This window comes from Rissa tridactyla, chromosome 22 (assembly GCF_028500815.1).
Source record: "Rissa tridactyla isolate bRisTri1 chromosome 22, bRisTri1.patW.cur.20221130, whole genome shotgun sequence".
Taxonomy (NCBI): domain Eukaryota; kingdom Metazoa; phylum Chordata; class Aves; order Charadriiformes; family Laridae; genus Rissa; species Rissa tridactyla.
Window position 1 is genome coordinate 423,127 of NC_071487.1, and position 21,101 is coordinate 444,227.

The window sequence follows — 21,101 nt, forward strand, 5'->3', positions numbered from 1 at the left end:
GCTCACTCTGGACAACTTCTTGTGATAACTTGTACTGAAACAATTATTCTTGCAAACGCGTTTCTGCAGATCTCCAGTGTGCAGGTCTCTGTGAGCACGTGGTGTTTTGCGGCTTCCCCACTCGCAGCCTCTCCTTCTGGCTTCCAGCTTCGCTGCTGGTATGTGGGGGGACGTCATGGGCTTTTGGGCACTTCCTCTTTGCTGTACTTGCTCCTTTCCTATTTCCTTTACTTCTGTGACTGTTCAGTTTAGGGAAAGAGCAGATGATGGAAAAACCTCGTCACATGCTGTAGACATCTGTGCTTTGGCCAGTTTTGCAGAACTTCTCTTTCTTGAGGTTATTCTGTGGGGATTTTTCTCTGTTCCTCTTCCCTCACTGTTCATATTAGTTCTTCATCAGTAGTTCTCCTTCAGCTTGAACAAATTGCACCACTTTAGTAAAACTATTCATTAAACAGGTGCAATTCCCTTCTGGAAGAATGCCCTGGTTTTGGTTGGAGTGGTTTACTCGGGGAGTTTTAGCTTATGGTAATCAGGAGCCATTTTAAACTAAACCTTGCTTTGAACCTGGGTGTGCTATTTCAGTTTTGTAGCAATTTGAGTCGAAATAGTGGAATTGCTCATGAGGACATGTCCTCTGTGGTGGTGGGCACCATTCGACTGTGGGCTCAGAGGAAGACGGTGGTAGATCAGCGCGTTGCTTACGTCACTTCTCTCTCCGGCTTGAATTTCTTCGCAGCATCAGGTGGAGCCTTTTCTGCAGCAGGTTCCTTTGCTAGCGCTGCAGTGGGCGAGTCCTTGCTACTTTTCTTGTTCGGGCTTCTTTCCCCTGCCCTACGTGTAGCTAAATGTGGTCTAATAAACTTTTTAAATCCTTTTTGAAATAATTAAATGATTGCAAAGTCCTGACCTGCACATAGACCAAGTTGGAAGGAGTGCAGGTTTTGTGGAAGAGCTTTTTCAGGCACGGGATTGTACTTTGACGGATTAAAGCAAGGAGCAACGCTGTCTGCATGGAACCTGCCGAGTGCCAGAGCCGTCCCTCTCATCAGGTAGGTGTGAGAGCCGCTGCCCACAGCCATTTCCACACTCTCCTGTTGTCTGACACGTCGCTGCGGCTTCCTGGGGCGCTCACCACGCTCTGCACGGAGCAGCCGCGTGACGAGCACCTCTCCTGACCTGTGTTAGTTCCCATGGCATTAATTTCGTGTTTCTTGGATTGGAAGGACAATTCGTCCTTTTATCTCATTACAGGCTAATGAGGAGACCTTGCGAATGAGTTTAACCCTGTGAAATTTGAACAGTCTCTGCTTCAGAGTACCTAATGCAGGCGATACCTGCTGGTGCTCCTTGAGTTTGCCAACAGGAATAAAGATTGAACAAATTACTTGAGATCCCAGGAGAAGCGCTCGGAAAGAGTTCCTGCGGGTTCCTGACTGCCAGCCCCAGGCTCAGGTCACCCCTCTTGCGTCTGGTCCCACGCACAGCTGCACTGGCACAGACGCACACACACCAGCTTTGGCAAAACACCAAGACTGGAACGAGTTGGAGATGTGGGGCTAGAAGTATTTGGCAGCTTTGATAGCAGAGAAAGATAATTCCTTGGTTTACTTGCACACCAATAGAAAATTACTGGGAGTTAGTTATTCTGCGTTAGAGGAGCAAAACAATTAAATTTTTTGTTTCCAAGAGGGGAAACGTAAAGGTCACTGTGTAGATATTGTTCAGAATTACACAGCGAGCGTGGCTTAGCCACTTCTCCTGTGGAATAAATAAGAATTTGGCTATGTTTCAGCACAGTTGACTTTGGCTTACCTCTATACCCTAGCCTTGCCATTTCAGATGCCAGCTGCTAATAGCCCCCAGCAAATGAGCTCGTAGCCAAGCTGTCTCCAGAGCGGGAGTGATACCCTCCCCTGTGCCCCAGATCGTGGTTTAAAAATAAGTAAGTGGACAGATCCACTGCTCATCTGCTTCATTTAACGGGGCCATCTCTCGAAAACACAGCAAATTTTCTTTGATTAGGAACGAATGGGCAGTTACCCATGATACAAGCCAAGATGCTGCTGCCGTTTAGAATAGCAGGGATTCATCTGCCTGCCTAGAAAGATCAAATCCGAGCTGATTGTAAGTACAGAAGGGTCACTGGACAATTTTCTATGTGGAGAAGCAATGGGATGGGGAGAAGAGCTCTTGTGCAAGTCCCATTTCCTCATGTCTCCACTTAGAGCTGAGGTTTATTTCCTTTTTTTTATCTTAATAGCTTGGAGGCACTAGAGAATATCTGGGCCGAAGAAGAAGTGGTACATCTGATTAATCTGGGATTCGGCTATAACATGGAATTAACACTGCAATCCAGTAGCTTTGTGTCCTGTGTTGGGTGATTTGCGTGAGATTTTTTTCAGCGTGTAGTGAAAAATCTGCCTGACTGCAACTGTTTCTGTGAGATCCCACTGCTTGGGGATGTTTCTGTTTTACAGGAACAATTTATCATAACATTTTTTTACTACTTCAGAGCGTAGACAATTAACTGCTTATTAAACACTGTGATTTCTCTCACTTCTGTGATACTCTCAAATCAAGGATCTGGTCCGTTTTGTCCAAATTAATTTCTCTGCAGTTTTTCTCGGTAGTAAGAGATGTCCTCATTTATTTCTCTAGCTGGGATTGAGATGTTCATGCTCAGACCCGAGTGCTTAAAGCCCAGTCTTCAAACACATCTTCCAGCCCGTCCGATGGCCCTGTTTCGGAGTGGCTGAGTGCCTGCAGATGAGATGGTCTCCGTGGGGCTCTGCGGTGGGCACCCACACACCCACTCATTGCACTGGCTTCACTGAAGCTCCTTTTATTTCAAAATTGCCCTGGAATTTCCCCAGAACCGTTTGATAAAACCGGGCAGACAACCCCGACATCCAGCTTCCCGACGCCACTGCAGTTTACGCTTGTAGGTGCTTCCCTTGACTTCGGACATCATTTTATGTTTTTAAGAGATTTCCTCTTTAAAGCATTAAGACCAAACGTCATGTCTAGTTATAGCACTGCTAAAATCACTGCAATATTTCACTCTCAGCAGGTGATTGAGTGCAAAGAGGGGAAACAAAGCACTAACCGATTTCCTCTGGCACACTGCGTTTTTCCTTATGCATTTCCCATTGCAGTCGGGGCGCTCTCAGCTACTCCTGGTCCTGGACCAGAGGGTTTTTAACCTCCCGCTCCTGCCTCTTCCCCTCAAAAAAAAGCCCAATAAAAGGCAACATCCCCTTGAGTTTCTTTTGTGGAGACCACAGTGTGATTGGGCCTTTCCCGTCCCCCGGCGCAATGTGAATACAGTCTGTCAGTGTCTTGTCACTTCTCTAATGTGCTTCTATTTACTGCCATAATCGGCACCCCTGAAAGGCAAGGCTGAGCCGCCGCTATTAAGTATAATTGTCATTGTGACAGGTCCATTGTGGGGGAGAAAATTCGTGCCTTTCAGAGCTGTCTCTCCGATAAAGAGCAGCAGTAAAATTGGAAATTAATCCCCTGGCGCAAGACTGACGCAGGGATCGGGGGGTCGCAACGAGGGCTGGGGCAGGGGCTGCCATCAGCTGGCTCTGCGGAGCCACGGCCGCTCCCCACAGCCCCCACCTGCGGCCACGTTTTCTACCCCTATCATCCCCCGTTTGAATCGAGAAAGGCAAAACACTAACTGGTCTGTCATTTGTTCCTCTCCCTAGATTCGCCCACCTTGGGTGTGTTGTCTTCCCGTTGGGGACAAGCACGTGTGCGTGGACCCCCTGGATCTGCACAGGGCAGGGACGACTTCTAGGCTGAGCCTGGGGACCCACTGGGAAAGGTGAGAGGGACCCACAGGAAGATGCACTGCACAGCTCCGGGTGCAGATAGGTCGATTCCCTCCTGCCATCGAGCTCCTGGGGGATCCCTTTTGGTGGCATCTGACGGACATTCCTCACTGAAGAACAGAAGGAACCTGTCCTCTTTGGGACCTGGGCTAAGGCTCTGCCCTCCCAGCATGGATGTGCAACCTTAAACGATGACACTTAAATTGCCACAAGCTCTCTGCAGTGCTAGTGCTACCAGGGCACTGACTGTAGTTCCCTTACATCCCTCATCTCAAGCTGCTTATTGCTACATGAGGAGAGTAGCATTGAAGTGTCTCACCATCTCACGCATCAGATGGATTTTGGAGATAAAGTTGATGAAATTCAATTTCTCTGTTGGTTTCCCTCTCCCAACTTCTGCCCAGATACAGCTAAGCGCAAAAAAAACCCTTAGCTGAGAAGTTTTTATAGTTGCACCAAGATCTCTAAAATAGTTACTCCTAAAATATTCAGGCTTGGTCACCCGTGTGGAGGAATAGGGAACTTCGGCGGTTTGGGAGCTGCGTGCTGACACAAATGTGCAAAACGCCCCCAGCACTGCACCTGGGACCGAAGCCCTTCTCAGCGAGGAGTGAAAATGAGAATTCAACCAGGTCCCGGAGGCCCGGCCGAGGTGGGAGCGAGCTGGGCTGGCTGCCCCGAGAGCGGCTGGGTCCATGTGCGGTTTGCTGCCACCAACCTCCGTCCTGCCGTTGCCGTGGGTCCTAGAGCCGTATGGGGATGGTTAAAACCCCGCCATCCTTTTCTTCCTTCTGTCAGTTCTCAGTAGGGGAAGTTTCTTCTTTTGAACATCCTTCCTTTCCATTTAACAACTCTCTGCTTCCCTGTAGAAAACTGCAAATAGATTCTTCCAGCTGCTTTATTCCTACACCAGGTTAATACCTTTCCTCGGGACTCGACTGCAGCGTGTTGGGTGAGGAGGAGGAAGGTGCTGCCCGGAGCAGGCTGTCGGTGCTGAGGAGCTCCTCCGAGCTCCTGGTGTTTCCCTTAGGGCCTCCTCCAGTCCAGAGCAAGTGGAAAAAAAAAGTTAAAATCAAGGTAGTGGAACCCAGCACAATATTTTACACCTTTTTTTTTTTTTTTTTTTTTTTTTTAATTTCAGTGTTTTCATGATTTATTAACTCTGAAGTAAATCAGGGACATTTATTGCATTACATTTTTGTGTTACAGTAGCATCCTGCATACCCGATTGGGATTAAGAGTCTATGATGTAGGAATAATAAAGCGCAGTTAAGACGGGCTTGTGCCCTGGCAGTGGTTTGCGGTCTCTGTTGGGGAGATACCACAGCTCCGGCCGGGACACAGTGAAAAAGGATGACGGTGAAAATAATGGGAACACGTGGTTTGCTGTGCGTACGACAGTGCGTGAAATTACGAGCCTTCTGGATATTTTATTTTAGTGATGTAGTAGACAAAGAAATAATACAGCGTCAATGAAAACTTGCAGTGGTTTGACACTGCTGATGTGGTAGTGGTTGCTCTTACAGAAGGATTTGACGTTTACAGTTTCATGGTAAATTTGGGGCAAGAAGGAAGGGTATTACATGATATTTCTGCCGCCCTTTGCAGTTGCCTTCTCGCAGTGACGTGCACCCAGCAGTAGGGTGGAATGAGATTATGAATGGATAAACTTATTTGGAATGCTTAATTTCTTTGAAGTGATTATTTGCTTCCAAATCATTTCTGCTGTGCTCTAGACATACGCTGCACTTCCAAAGAGGTGGATAAGCTCAGAAGAAAACAAAAGAAAAGAGGGAATTTTTTGGCATTGTAGATGTTCCGCGAGTCGGATGCTGTCTCAGATGTTACGAGCCGAGGTGTAAAAGCAGCTTTGGCGCAGATCCAGCGTGTCCCCCCCAGGAAAGGCAGGAGAATTACCACGAGAGAGACATCAAATGCGCAGTCAAGGCTGGATCCCGCTGCCAGCAGAATTATCCTAGAGAGAAACCATTTTAGATACTGGTTTTGGTTTTTTTTTAAAAAAAAAACAAACTAAAAAATAAAATCCCCATGCAGGCTGCTCTGGCGCCTGGGAGGGAGCCGACGTTCCTTCTGCGTCCCTCCTCAGGAAGGGGCCGGGGGGCAGAGCCAGCGAGGGGAGAAGGACCTGCCCCCCCACGGACACCGGAACAGACAAAACCCGCCAAGATCTGATAATAAAATCTGTTTGGAACAGCTGTCTGCTGACAAGTATAATAAACTGTATTAATGGTGTCATTATTATTCCCTAATTAAAAGCTAATAACTAAGAGTTAATTGCCTTTAAAAGATGAAGCAGTGCTATGGCAGGGATTTATCTCTGTTTTTCTTTGCTTGCCTGGCTGTGCTGATATTTTCAGGCTAATTAATTGAATCAAATCTTACTGAAAACTCATAATCTCTCTGTGTCGACTCAACCAATTGAATTAGAAGGTGTTCGCTGTGTGCTTGATTTAAAAAGATATTCGTGTGCTCTTTGCAACTAGTTCCCTCAGCTGCTCATCATTGGTGGGGATGAGCGTGGCACCAAGTACAGAGAATTTTGGTGGCAAAATGTTTTGGTGGGGAAAATTTTCCCCTGACACTAAGAGGAGGGAACTGGAGCATCTTAGGAGCCGGAGGAATCCCAGTGTCACTAATGTGGTCATTGCTGAGTACCTGGTCTAGGGTGGATGGACACAAAGCACCTACAGCCTTGATAAATGGATTTTATCCAGAGACAGAAAAAAAAAATACAGTGATCCTGAGATTTTTCTCTTTGGATGTTAAGATTTTTGATTTCAGCACGGGATGCAGTGTTGTATCAGAATCTGATTTATTTTTTTTTCCCCTGATGAGCGAGAAGCCCTTTACAAGTCTCCTAAGTCTTACCAGGGCTGGGACCGTTTGCAGGTTTCTGGTGTTCTGCTCTTTTGCAGGGTGCTGGTTTCTGCTGTCCCCCGCGGGGCTGTGCTGGGGTGCAGGCCTGGAGCTTGGCGGGGATTTGCAGGAATTCCACTTTTTCTCGTTCTCTCCTACTTCAAAATTCCCATCCCTGCCCCAAAAAGTAACACTTCAGCATGCCCCTTACAAGCTCCTGACAGCCGCTAATTGAAAGGAACCAAATGTTCTCTTTGGAAGTTCACTTTATCAGTGTTAATCTTCTATGTGGAGTAATTTTATTAAAGTTCCCAAAAGAATAAATTGTAAATTCATTAGTGCCCGTTTTGGACCGGTTTGGGTAAAAAAAGAGATTAGAAGTCATCTGGGCTCTGTGATAATTAAAAAGAAGATGCTCAAACATAATTCTTAATTAAACAGTAATGAGATAAGAACTTGTGTAGTCTGCTTTTAGTCTGTTGGAAAGATGCAGAGGTTCCCATTGTAATTATGTGATTTATGATCTTCCACACAAAGATGTAATTAGTTTTTCCCCCCCTTTTTAAAATTTAAACGTTATTTAGATAAAAAATTGTGCAGCAATTTGAATCTGCTTTTCCTGGTGGAATAGTAATTTGTTTTGATTTATCTTGAGGTTTCAACCTAAAAAATTCTCCCATAGCTGAGGTGATATCCTCGAACACAAGAACCCCCCGCGTGTCTGAGAGCCCTGAGGAGAGGGAGCAGGATGGGACGGCCATGGGAGGTGGGGAGCGAGACGTTTGAGGCCAAGATGATGTGGAAACATTCTTTTCTTGCTTAAAAAGGTGAAATGTGTGTTTCCAGATGACACCTGTGGAACGCTGATGCCGATCTGCCGTACTAATTGGACCTGTTTGTTTCTGCCTCTCTCATCCTCTGTGAGGAGTCGGAGCGAACCCTCAGAGAGCTTCTGCAGATCATCCCCGGGGGGTTTGAACACGTCTACCTCAGAAATATTCCGTTCCAGAAATATTAAAATCATGCGTATGGCTGCACACTGAATGACATTCTGCTCCGCAGGGAGCCATGCCAAAGGTGAGCAAGTTGTTTATGATTTCTTTGTTTAAAGGCCTGTTCAGTCTGCTGTCTCAGACAAGCATTGCCCTGTACCTCATCTTTTTGTCCCAAATTCACCTAATCCCATGTCATAGAATCACAGACTGGTTCGGGTTGGAAGGGACCTTAAAGATCACCCAGTGCCACCCCCTGCCCTGGGCAGGGACACCTCCCACCAGCCCAGGTTGCTCCAAGCCCCGTCCAACCTGGCCTTGAACCCCTCCAGGGATGGGGCAGCCACAGCTTCTCTGGGCAACCTGGGCCAGGGGCTCACCGCCCTCACAGCCAAGAATTTCTGCCTCAGATCTCACCTCAGTCTCCCCTCTGTCAGTGTAAAACCCTTCCCCCTCGTCCCACGGCTCCCCTCCCTGCTCCAGAGTCCCTCCCCAGCTTTCCTGGAGCCCCTTGAGGGCCTGGAAGGGGCTGGAAGGTCTCCGCGGAGCCTTCTCTTCTCCAGGCTGAACCCCCCCAGCTCTCTCAGCCTGTCCCCACAGCAGAGGGGCTCCAGCCCTCCCAGCAGCTCCGGGGCCTCCTCTGGCCCCGCTCCAACAGCTCCGTGTCCTTCTGCTGTCGGTGCCCCAGCGCTGGGGGCAGCACTCCATGTCACTGCGGTACAGGCCACGTGTACCACCCCAGGGGGGAAACCCACCTCGCTGGCCCAGGGAAAAAGGGCACAGTGGGTTAAGATGGGACTGGTGCCTGAAGGGAGACCCTGTGGAAAACAGTGAGAACAGCTTGAGGTCTCAGCTGCGGAATAAATATCGAGGTTAGAGGAACGTGATTTCTAGGCCTTATCACTTGACCCGAGTAATGCTAAATTGATCTTTGGAAAAATAAAACAAAGTAACCAAGACCAAATCCCCAGACACTATGCTTTGCATGGCTTTTGCAGAGATACAGCTTGGAAGGGCAAGGATCAGGGCAGAGGTGTTCATCACGGAAACACAGAGTGGGATTTGGTCAAAGCCTGTCACTGGGATGGGACTATTGTAAAGAAGGAATTTCTCATATATCGCGTCATCTGCTGAGTCATAAGGTCCCACATCCCGCTCTCCTCGGTGGTGGCACAGATGGTTTCTGTTGTGCCCCTTACAGCTTAACCAGACCGTGGGGACACGGAGATCCCCCCCGCCCCCCACCGTGTCGTGGCCATGTGATTTCTTCAGTCACTTCTGGCACTTTCTCAGCTTGGTTATGAATATTGTTTGCAGTAATTGCCCGGTCACCTCTGAGCCCTGTTCTTCAGGGGGAGCAGGGACAGAAGAGACGTCCCTCCTTTCCTCGGGAACAGCTGAACCTCTCCACCTGCCCGACAAACGGCTTTCTAAGTGTTGTTAAAGTGTCTGGGAGCCTAAGCAGCATCTTCGGAATATAACAGCCTCCAAAGCTGAGAACATGAGGGTGAACAACCAGTTTTCTTTTAATTTTGGAAGTGCACTTTTCTGGGAATTGTTTTCCTAAACATTTTTAAGATCTTTTCTTTTGTATTACAGCTGTAGCGCGTTCTGTCTTTCAGAGCAGAGAAGCACGTTAATTCTTTTGTTTGTGGCCAGGAAGGGGCCGTTAGTGCCACCCAGCTGCTCTGCTGCCCAAATCACACACCTGATACCACTTTCTACTCTTGTTCAGCTCCAGCTTCTGGCTTCATCCTGCACTTGCTGGTGCAGGGGTGGCTGTGCAGGTCCTTGGGCAGGGGCTCAGCGTCACCGAGAGGCTTTTCTTTCCCCGCGGATGGAGGTGAGCAGGTACGGGTGAGGGTCAGGCGTGTTTGTGTTGCAAGATGTGGTGGATCTGCAGCTCTGGGTCCTGTTGGTTGTTGGTTTCTTAGCAATGGTCCTCCCAACTTGCTCTGCTTTGATGTCCCTCCCTTGTCTCTCCTCCGTCATCTCCCAAGGTGTTTTTGCCTTTCTGCTGGGAATCAAAATGTCTGTGTCTCACCCCCAATCCATGTTGTTTGCTGGTATGAAGTGCCGGGGCACCAGATGCATCAGGAGGCTATAAGGGGGTCTTGGTGGGGTTGTGGAAAAGCTTGTGTAGATCCAGCTCTGTCCCAGAGGTCATGGTGGCCACATGGCAGCCGGGGAGACCCCCCAGCACAAACCCAAGTCAAATGGGGCTCTAGGGGATGGAGGAGCACGGCACCACTCACCCTGCCTGCTTCTTGTGGCTCACCGAAAGCTGGCACCGCTTCTCTGAAGGTAACTCCTCAGCATGTCCTCCCCAGCCCCTAAAAATATCCCACGGGTAATATCTGCAGGGCCCACGGTGGGTTTTTTTAATCATTTGCATTTCTTTGTCATTTGCATTGTATTTCTGGCTGTGTGATTCAGCGAGCTGCCGTATGCCTCGACTGTCATCTCCAGGCCAGTCTGTAGGAAGGATCTGCACCTCACCCCCGAGGCAAATGCTCTGCCAGCTTCAGTCCATTGTAGTGTTTTGGAGGAAGGGAAGATGGATGTGTATGATACTGAAATTTCACCATCTTTTCCTCCCCCACGTTTTAGGAGAATACATATAAATCTCTGCCGTGTCCTCTTCTGTTTGTTAAATGTAGCAGTATGGAAAATGTTATTTCAGCTTTATCTATTTTAAAATTATTGTATGGATTAACAAACCAAGCAGAAGGTCTGTGTTGCTGTTTAACTTGGTGTTACTATGTCCTTTTGGAAGACTTGTGGCTGCAAGTCACCAGTGAGCACTCGTTTGTATTTCTGCTTCCCCAGATACTGAAAGTAGCGCTGGAGCTGCCAGTGTGTCCTGTTTGGAATAACAGCTTGGTGGGGTCTGGAACATAGTGGAGATGCCTTCAAAAAATCTGGCCTTGTTGAGGTGTCTTGATACGATTGTGCCGTGATGAGTTGTGTTAGAAAAAGCCATGGCCGGATTTTGTTAAGAGAAGTCCCTTTGGTGCCTGGCAGAAATGAGTCAGGTTGCCGTAAGGGACTGAATTAACAATAGGAGCCACAAGTGCACGTTTCCACTGGATTGCGTTGTCCATCCCTCGTTGGTGTCTGGGTTTGGCGAAGGAAAGTGAAGGAGGTTGCTCGGGTCCCATCCTGGTGCTGCCGTGAGGGTGAGGAGCAGCTGAATCCCCACCGGGAGCTCATGAGCAAAACCAGACCCAAAGCATTTGAGATGGGTGAAATGAACTGCACAGTGAAGGTCTCACAGCTCCCCTTACCCACCCCCCATCTTTAAAAGTGGGATGTCTACTTATTTTAATGGTCAGTCCTGGAAATGCAGAAACTCAAGCGGAGCCTGGGAGCTCTGCGGTCCCTGGGCCATGGAGCTGGGAGCTGTTGGCGTTGGTGCTGCCTCCTCCAGGCATCTGCACAGACCAGAGCCATCCCACCTTCCTTCTCCTGAGGCTTAACACATAGACAGACACCTCCTCAGCCTTCAACAGCGCATTTATTGCCCTACAAAAGAAAAAACAAATATTTGGAATGAGCCTGGCTTGTTCGCTGTCCACAGAAATACCAGCGCGCCATCCCCATCGGTGCCGTGGGGCCGTTGGTGGCTCTGCTGGGCAGAGCCTGGCTCTCCCAACCACGAAGAGCTGGCAGGAGGGTCCGGTGGAAGCGGAACCTGAATTAGTAGCATTTAGCAATTTCCTGAACAGCACCTTACATGCAGCTCAGACAGAATGTTATGTATTTAAAGAAAAGGGGTGGTTTTTTTAATCATTTGGACACAATTTTTTTTTGAGGGATTTATTATCCTCAGTAAGCCTGGGATAAAACCCTTGTGTAACTTATTAATCTAGGATTGCCATCTGCATGTATGTGTGTGCTTGTGTGTATGCATCGCCATATACATGCCCAGATGGATGGAGCCCCAAACTCTCTTAATCGGGAATCTCTCTAATGACTGGAAGGGAATTGTGCCTGTCGGTCTTCCCAGAGATAAAGGCGCGATGAGATAGCAGCATCGGGGTTTGGTCTCTGTATGAATTGCAAAGGGATCTGGAGTTGGCATGTATAGATGGGTGGATAGATAAGTAGACAACAGAAAAATAGGCAGATTAAAGATGGACTGAGATGAATATGTTAAATGGCTGGAGAGAGCGCACTGTTAATATATAGAAATGTAGCGCTGCTGTTCAGGCGTCAGCCATTTTCCCAGGTTTGAAATCATCTAGTAATTTGATTTTATTGTGACTAGTTAATGCAAGTGCAAGAGGTGGACACAGCTCTATGCATGGTTTAAAGCAATCGCCACCTTGTTTTAATTACTTGTGGCTGCATGGTTATGCCCCAGTTAGTCACCAGGACAGTGTTTTCTTCAACTTCTTCATAATTCTGTATTCGTTATCTGCCGTATCCTAAATGTGACTTTAAAATATATGCCTTCCCTTCCACCCAGAGGTGTTTTAAACAACAGTAAAAGCAGAGGGGCTGTGCCTTGTTCCCCCCCGTCCCTGGCCTTGCTCACACGCGGTTGGGAGTGAAGCTGTCTCCTTCCCGAGGCTGTTTCATCCTTCCTGTACCGTCTCGAACGCGGAATTACAGGTCAAAGCAAAAGCAATGTTTGGAATTCAGACTTAGATTTGTCTTTTGGATTTCCACTGCTGGCAGAGCTGGGTCCAATCCTGCTGTGAGCCGAGAGGTCGGTGTGCGCAGAGTGAGACAAATGTTACTGTCTCGCTTCCCTGGCTTAGATGGATTTGGTGATGGGGGGGTGGGGACGTGCAGTGACGCCCCTACTGAACCCAGCCCGACTCGGCCAGCACAGCACCGTCGCTGGCTATCGGCCCACAAAGGGAACGGCCAGGGCATGTCACTGCTGCACACCCTGCGGGTAGCAAGCCAGGGTCTGAGGACCACCCTTGGAGCCCAAGGTGTGGGGGTGATGCTTTCAGCATGTCAGTGTAAGTAGGGTTTTGCTGGTGACAAAGGCTCCTCTCCAGGTCAACAGGGTGTTTGGATTTATGGGAAGAGCAACAGCTGCCCCGTGGCTCTGGGATGGCCCCAGTTGCGCCAGGAGTCAGTGTTGGCCGAGCTGAGAGTGGTGCCGAGAACGGGAGGGATGTCAGCGGTCGGTGGCAAGAAGGTGGTAGCCAGGGGTGGGCTTCTCCTTTGGACCCTGCAGAAGTGACAGAAGCCCAGACATGAGGAGGGGAAGCTGTGATGGTTCTTGGGCTGCAGCTGCCATCGTCCTCCAACGTGGGATTTGCTCTGGAAAAGGGGGGGGGTGGTTCTGTGCAGCCGTGGGCGCAGAGGTGGGGACGTGCTGTGTCTGTCCAGGTGCCTGTTGTGACACTGCAGGAAAAGTGGTGTAACTCGTTGTGGTCTCCTTAGGAAATTTGGGAGCTGTCTCCATGTTTCCCTTTCCCAGCGGATGAACTTGTTGAGGTCGTAAGACAATTTTCTCAGCGCCTGTGAGGGTATTTACTTTTTCCATTTCAGTTCTACATCTGTTCAGTTACTGGCTTGGAATTTGCAACCATCTTATTTAGGAGAAGGGATTGATTTCTCATTCTGTTACTGCTTCTCTTGGTATAATTAAAGCGTATTGCAACATGAAGAATTTCTCCTGGACTGGGAACTGGTTTGCCACTTGGGTAATTCTATAAACCAAGAAAGGCTTTTCCTTTTCCTCTGGAATGTAAATTACAGTTACATCTACTTTAAAGTCTTTGTTTTGCTGCAGGGGACTGAGGGGGCCCTTGGTTTAGGTTTGTGCAGAGGCGTAAGGGCTTTGCGAATCCATCCCTTGGTGATTTGGCATCCAGGCCGTTGCAAATTACGACTGATGCACGAGCTGGTTTTGCCCAGTGTGGTGTGAGTGAGAAGTGGCACGAGCCGGCTCCCTCCAAGCCCCGGAGAAGGGCTCTCTCCTGCCCAGCACCGTCCCCATGCTCTGAGCTGACCGGCATCCGCAGCTTCATGTGGCAGCACCAGGGTGGCCGTGGGGGTCCGGGTGTCCCTCGCGGCCCCGGTGGGACGTCCCCCAGCAGACGGAGGGAGGGACATGCAGCGTCTGGGCTCCCTGGGGCTGAGGTGTCCAGGCTGGAGCGGGCGGGGGGCTGGGACATGCCAGGATGTGGTCGGGGGTCTGCAGGTGGCCCTGTGAGGGCGGGTTGGGACTTGGTGGCCTTTCAGCAGCTGAACTTGAGCAGAGAAAGAGTAATTCAGGACTGACCTTTGGATGTAGCATAAATAGAGAATTACGTTAAAGGGAGAGGAGAGAGGGAGGGCTTAGAGACATTTATTAAACTGTGAAAAGAATCGTTGCAGGATTTGCATATAAATGATGTCAGAAATGCCTGGAGATCCATCCGCTCTTGATCAGGAGCGATAGGATGAGGGGGAACAGTTTTAAACTGAAAGAGGGGAGATTTATGTGAGATCTGAGGAATACTTTGCTGTGAGGGGGGTGAGCCCCTGGCCCAGGGTGCCCAGAGAAGCTGTGGCTGCCCCATCCCTGGAGGGGTTCAAGGCCAGGTTGGACGGGGCTTGGAGCAACCTGGGCTGGTGGGAGGTGTCCCTGCCCAGGGCAGGGGGTGGCACGGGGTGGGCTTTAAGGTCCCTGCCCACCCAAACCAGTCTGTGATTCTCCGAGTCGATGCTCTGCGGCTGGAGAGGGCTGTGCACCCGCGGGTGATGGCCGTGAGGTTACAGCGAGGGGCTGGGGGTGCGCGCTGCCTGAGGCAAGGCGGGTGCTCACCCTGGGCGTCCCTGGTGGTGGGACCAGCGTTGGGCAGGGCCAGGGTCAGCTCTGAATCCTGCCGGGGCTGCTCCTGTCTGAATCCGCGGCTGTGAGTACTGCTCCTCGGAGCAAATGTGCCCTGGACCCTCTCTCCGTAAGGAAAGCTGGGCTGTCAGGCTGTCCTGGAGGGATGGATTAGGCTCTGCTCTCGATGCCTCTCTCACCTTTAATAAAAGAGGGCTCCACAGGTGAGATTCCCCTGTAAAACTACCGTCAGTGCTTTAACCCTGATCCTCTGTTAAGGAATCGTATTGGTGTAGGTCTAGAGCCCTGCTGACAGTCCTTTCCTGTAAATATATTACTTGCGATGATTTACTCCTTCCACCCTGTGCGTCACTACTGAACTTGCTGCAAAGCTGTCTGTCGGAGCTCGTATTAAAGAAAAAGAAGAGTGAGACAGAGATATTAAAAAAAGACCCTTGGATCAATAAGAAACAAGTGCCTTCCCTACTGCCCTGCTGAAAATGGGCATTAATGGACCATCACTTAGTGTTTAATTAAAATAAGAGGAAAGGCAGCTGTGTGCCAGGTTTCAGGCTGGTGCTGTCTGGCAGAGCAAGCCCTGAGAGACCGGGCTGGTAGCAAGAACTCTGATTTCGTTTGCTCTTTGCGGGGAGGACCGGCGCCGGGGTGCAGCTAGGGTGTGCCACGCACATCCTGGAGCCTGGGGTCATTTCTGCTTAATCACAGCACGAGCACATCAGTCTATCGCAGTCAGAAACCGTAAGTTAGAATGTAATTTCCGCAGTTTATAAGCATGAGTAAAAGGCTGCGTCAATGGGACTATTACATGCGGATTTTTCAGTGTGTTTGTGGTGCTGAGGCTGAGGCTGAGGATGTCCTGGCCTAAAGCAGAGACACAGCGTCAAACCTGATGGTTATCTTGTGTGATAAAACAAATCTGAAAAGCTTTGTGGTATGAATTACACTGAGCTAAGTCAAGTGTTCCAGCTAGGCGGCTTTTGTGGAGCCGAGATCAGGTCTCTGCAGGTCCTCCATTATCCCTTTTTGCCCTCAGGAGCTTGTACTTCGTATCTGCTCTTTGCTTTTGGTCCTTTTGGCTTTTCTGCTGTGAGCAGGTATCTTTTGGTATCAAAAAGCGCAAGGACCAGCTCAGACTTGGTCCGAGTCAGCCCCTGACGAGCCCTGGGCAATGTCTTTATTTTTCCTCAGACCACCAAGCGTTGCTTTTGGTCACCTGTGGCCCATCCAAACCAGACGCCCCGACCTGTTCTGTCCGCAGGGCACCACAGAGCTATTTATTGGGGTCTCAGCTCCCTTCCTTGTCAGCGGGGGTTTCTCTGGATTGCCAAATCGGGACACCTCAGATGGGTTTTCCTGTGCCAGAATCATCCTCTGGAGCATCCCAGTGTGTCCGTCGTCGGGTCAGGATGGAGGGCTCTGCTGCCTCTTTCCTCCCACGTGCTTGTCCTGATCTCGCGGTGTGGGGAGCAGGAGGGAGCAGAGTTGGTTACTGCTGCTCCAGACTCTGCTTAAGTTTCTTCCTGTGCATTTTAAGTTTTGTATGGAGTCGTGCAATGGAAAGCAGCAGGCAGAGATAGTAGCGGGATTTTCCTAGCAATGATGCTTGTGTTTCTTGACCTTCCAAGAGGAGCTGTTGTGGGACCATCACCACTGCTGTGGTCTCGAGGTGGGCTCAGTGCCAGTGTAAGGCTTCACAGCTTTTGTGAGCTTCACTCTTGCGCCGAGATTTCATTTTGTATTTGCTTCTCTGACTGGCTTCCTACTGTATTGGTTGGGTTTTTTTGGAAAGATTTACTTAGTCCCCAGCTGTTGTTCCAATTCTCTTTGTCGCTCACCTTCCGGTGCGCTGTGTGGTATTTATTTCTGTGTTTCGGTAAGGGGTTTGTGTCTCGACGCAGGGGATGGTCACGCCAGCTCAAAAAAGGGTAGAACAAAAATAAGAGCGTGGAGAGCGGCGATGAGAGTGATTAGCGTCACAGAGAGACAAGAATAGTATTGCTGAGCAGGCGGGAGCCCAGGTAGGCACTGGGTGGAGGTAGGGAAGCTGATGAACAGAGCTTAGAAGGAAAAAAAAATCAGTTTTTCCTTTCTATTCTTCAATGATAAAGTGAGCATCAAAAATCAGCGCAGGGACTGATGTGAGGGTGATGGAAGGTGTCTGGCCCGTGTTGCATGGCTGATCTGTAGAGCTCAGCACTACTAATTGTCTTTGCATCGAGGAGATTATGAAGAGTAAAAAAATCATTGCTACTCATATGACTGCCTGGAGGTACTCATGTACGTGAGGCATAATTATAAACCAGGAGTTTGTTGTTTTCTTTTTCTTTCTCCTTTTTTCCTGTGCCTTCAGGGTTGTTGCTGTTTGATGTTTGTTTGGTGTTTCCCCCCCACCCCTGGCTTCATCACATGGAGTAACATTTTGAAGGGGATGTAATTCCCTGGGTTCACACCTCACTTGATGGTTGATTATGGTTCTAAACTTGCTTTTTTTTTGTTTGTTGTTGTTTTTGTTCCCCCTTTCAGCTTACCAAAGGCTGCTGGTGGTGTCATTCTAGGAAGGAGAGAGGGTTTGTGCTGGCACAGCCCAGCTGTAAAGGGGAGGGGAAAAATACCTGATACAGAATATTCCCATCATCCTCCTGCTGCTGCTTCCAAAAACCTGTGTCCTGTGTCCTCGCCAGCTGTTCCCCACTTCGCTCCTGTCTGTCTTAATGTGGATGAAGTGGGGAAGGGATGAAGCTCAGCCTGGCCGGGGCCCACCTGCGCGCAGCGTCCCCTGTTAGCACAGACTGCTGAAGCCTGGCGTTTTGCTTACCCAGGCTCTGGCTCAGCTGGACGAAGATTTTCAAGCGGCTGACGCTGGCATGGAGAAGGCAGCTAAGTTCTGCTTTCAGCGATGCCACCCCATTCTTTGCAGGTTATGGCTGCACTAGGAATGGGCTTTTCCAGGCATCGGAGGAGCTGTGAGCTGCTGTCTCGTCCTAGACCGTTCCCCTCTGCACAGACATGGGAACCTCCAGCAGTGTAACAGGGCAGATGCCCTTCAAAGGGGACCTTTGGCTTCGCTCCCTTCTGCTTTGAGTAAGTCTGGTTCTTCACTGAGAGATATATTTTTTTTTTAACCCCTTGCCTATAGGTGTGGAGCCGCCATCCTCATCCCGGACAGCGGGGGTTGGCAGCCTCCTCCCACCTGGGCTCCAGACTGCACAGGGAAGGGGACAGGATCCGCTCCACGTAAGGGAAACAGACACGCCATAGAATCACAGACTGGTTTGGGTGGGAAGGGACCTTAAAGGCCACCCCGTGCCACCCCCTGCCCTGGGCAGGGACACCTCCCACCAGCCCAGGCTGCTCCAATCCCCATCCAACCTGGCCTTGAACCCCTCCAGGGATGGGGCAGCCACAGCGTCTCATCAGAAACGGAGATCACCGAAGGTTTTAAACCTCAAGGTCGGCATAACCCATGCACCCGCGGCTTCTCAGTCACGCCTGCTCCTGGCTCCGCTCGTGCCCAAGCCCACCCAGCTGTCGCGCAACTAGCGGCAAAGGTTATGCCTGCGTCACTGCAGTTATTTGGCCAAAAGCTCTCCAAATGAGCTCGTTTCTTTGCAACCAGAGGTTTGGCTTGTAAAGGTGGCCTATTTTTAGAAGGAGCATAAGCACAGCAGAGGGAGAACAACCTGCCACCTGGCTGCGGGCGCCAGCAAAAGGGTTCTGCAGTCGCTGTGTTACACGGAGCAACTGCTTCATTCATTGCCCACTTCCACCAACAAAGAGGTTTGCAGTCAGGCCTTTCAGACAATCTTCCTTTAATACAAAGTCAATATATCTACATACACAGTGGTATGAAAACCACTTACTGTTTCAGTTTGAAATAACAGTGTGAAAGCAACAGCACTTTGCTCTCATACAAAGAAAAAAACCTCCCCCCTCCCCCCAGCTCGTCCAGTAAGATTTTGCTGCAACATACTTAGAAATTTGGGCAACTTTCACACAAATAAGAAGTAAAATCTCGAAGAAGCCTTTCGTTCGTTTCTTTTTTTTCTCTTTTTTTTTTTTTTTTCAGTTAAAGACAGGAAATAGATTGTTGTGGGGTTTTCTGGGTAGCACTTGATGGCCATGATTTACCCCTTCTAGAAAAATAAAAAAAGGAAAAGTCACAGGCAAGCAGTGTTCAGGGAAGAGCATCTTTTCCAAGACATGCTGTCCTCTGTGCACTTCTGCAAGAAAACTCGTCACGTGCACTCACGAGAGCATTGAATCTACAACCCAGCGCACAGACAGACTCGGGCCGTTACCTACAACACACCTTTGATGTTAAAGAATGTCTGACGTGTGCCACGGCTTCGGAAGCGCCGTCCTTCTGCCTTCACTCGTGGTAAGACACTGGTAGCGTTTAATCTCCCCGTTCACCCCTGGCCCTGTTTAAGACCAGGCAACACGGCCACGGCTGAAGGGGAGCGGGTTGGTGCTGCCACCGCGGCTAGGCCTGCCTGCGCACCTCACACCCTTCCAGAGACACCTGATATGTCTGCGATTGAAAAGAAAAAGAACCCAAAAAAAAAAAAAAATCCAGAAAGGACATTTTGTTCTTATATGAGCAAGTTAAACCTTTTAAATGGTAGAAAAGCAATATGTAGAAGTAGCAATTTGCACTGCATTTTTATATATCACAGCCATTACACGTAACATTTCTACAGTGAAAAAATAGACTGTCTTTGAACATAATATGAACAAATAAGCAAATTTTTTCTTTTAAATTCATTGACTGATATTCTTTGTCTTTTTTTTAAAAAAAAGGAAAAAATACACTATTTAAAAAAAAGGTAATGTCACTTGTTACAGTTACATCGATACTTTAAAGAAAGCCACTCACAGTATATGCCATTGAATGCATCTTACTCGATCTCTCCCAGTTATTTGTACAGCTGGGGCATGTTCGTAGCTGTGCCAAAGGGCCTGGTGTGACGTGGTACCGGGACAGTCCTGAGAGTGTCTCTGCATCGCTCCCGGAGAGCCGCTGTGTGCAGAGGCGAGGGGCTGGCAGCAAGAAGCCGTTGGCTATTGGAAATGAATTTCTTACGGGTGCTTCTCGGGCTCCTTTCGGAGAGATGCTCCTGGCTCCCGCGGCGGGGGCTGGCGGGGGCGGCACAGCAGCTTGCAGCAGAAGTGGGGGTGGGTGAATGTGCAAAGAGAATGGGAAAGGGGCTGCCTTTCTTTGGGGGGGGGGGTGTCCCACCACTGCTCGAATTAATGCCTTTGTGATAGCTGGATGTGCTGAAAAGGGGGGACAGGACCCGCGGTCAGCAAACCCGGCCCAGGGAAGCTGCTGCCTCTACCTGTCCCAGCGGTGTGCGAGGGGAGGGGGCCACACCAAACAGCCAAGTCTGGGTTTTGGATCTCTCTCTTTCTCTAGAATTTTAAATATCCTAAAAAATAAATTTTGGAATTAGAAGAAATGAGGAATGTTCCAAGTATTCAAAATGTGAGCTATAAAACCTCTCGCGTGGCAGGGGCATTCCGTGAATGCTGTTTGCAAGGTGCTGTAAGCCCAGAATCATCCCAATGCTGATACTGAGGTTATTAAGACTCCAGCTAGAAGAACTCCTGACCCTAAGTTTGCCTAAGTGTTGAGATTTAGTTCCTTTTCTTATCTTTTACAGAACACCTTCAATTCTGCAAGTGACTTCCTTTAAAGACTGCCAACTATATTAGTAAATAAACTGAACTCTAATGATGTAACCAAAGTCGGTTTCCTTCCCTTCTCCAGCGGTAACGTTTCGCAAGCTGTGTTTTAGCTTTTGGATCTGTTTCATGATGTCCATACGTCCTCCACAGCGAACACCACTTGAGGTAACAAGTTCACCACTTAAAGCAGTCCTTCAGCAATCTCCTGAGCTGCCTCTTCACGGTCCAGGTTACAACATGGAGTTCCTGAAGGGGTGTTCCTTTCGATCCTTCCCCCTGCTCCCCAATGCATTGTCCAGATGAAAAGGTACTTCTTCTGATTCAGTTTTGTAAGTTCAAGCGCTCCCCCTGGGTCAAAAGAGGCCTTTCAGGACTTAAGTGGTTGGTAGAGTCTGCACAACGGATGGCTTTTTATGTTGCATAGTGATCAAAACTTCCCAGATACTCCAGAGCTGCCTGGTAACAGAACTGGTACTCGTCCTGCGAACAGTAAAGAGAACCTGCGTCAGAGCTTTGAAACGGCTCCTCGGGATCCTGCCCTGCTTTCCCAGCACAGACTTGGGCAGGAATCTTCTGTTCTCAAAGAGCTGCGAACAACTGGGAAGGGAAATCCCTTCCCTTTATTGTTTGTGCATCGTCTCTGGGTCGGTGGGCTGCCTTGAGAGGCAGGGGAGTCCCCTCGCCTCAGAGGTGGGGACGAGAGGAGCACCAGGGCTGGCAGAGGGGGGTGAAATCTTTAAGAGACTGTATAACAATGGGAATTTTTATTACTTAGGTAAAATCAGCAGCGCAGCCCGGGCTCGCTGAGTAGCCTTCAGCTCAGGGTTTGCTAGTGGCTGGAAAGGCAAAGGCCGGCTCCGCTCAGGCACTTCTGCAGCCGCGGCGTTTTGCTATGCAGCT

At 49.3% G+C, this 21,101-nt stretch overlaps 1 protein-coding gene and 1 long non-coding RNA gene across 11 annotated transcripts in view; one reads left to right on the forward strand and one right to left on the reverse strand.

Annotated features, from left to right (window-relative positions):
• The first annotated feature begins 68 nt into the window (after nt 1–68).
• Nucleotides 69–18,200, forward strand: LOC128900559 (uncharacterized). 2 transcript variants are annotated; one of them, XR_008463317.1, is made up of 5 exons: nt 69–1,052; nt 3,717–4,919; nt 7,566–7,796; nt 9,447–9,554; nt 17,431–18,200. It is a non-coding gene; the product is annotated as an uncharacterized LOC128900559 (long non-coding RNA). The 2 variants fall into 2 exon arrangements; XR_008463318.1 differs by lacking the exon at nt 9,447–9,554.
• A 345-nt stretch (nt 18,201–18,545) lies between these two features.
• PTPRS (protein tyrosine phosphatase receptor type S) overlaps nt 18,546–21,101 on the reverse strand; it is a 162,869-nt gene continuing 160,313 nt past the window's right edge. For all 9 annotated transcript variants that reach the window (XM_054181822.1, XM_054181823.1, XM_054181829.1 and 6 more), the window contains one exon: nt 18,546–20,681. In XM_054181822.1, the coding sequence (XP_054037797.1) occupies nt 20,613–20,681 (69 nt within the window). In that variant the 3' untranslated portion in view covers nt 18,546–20,612. The remainder of the gene's footprint in view (nt 20,682–21,101) is intronic.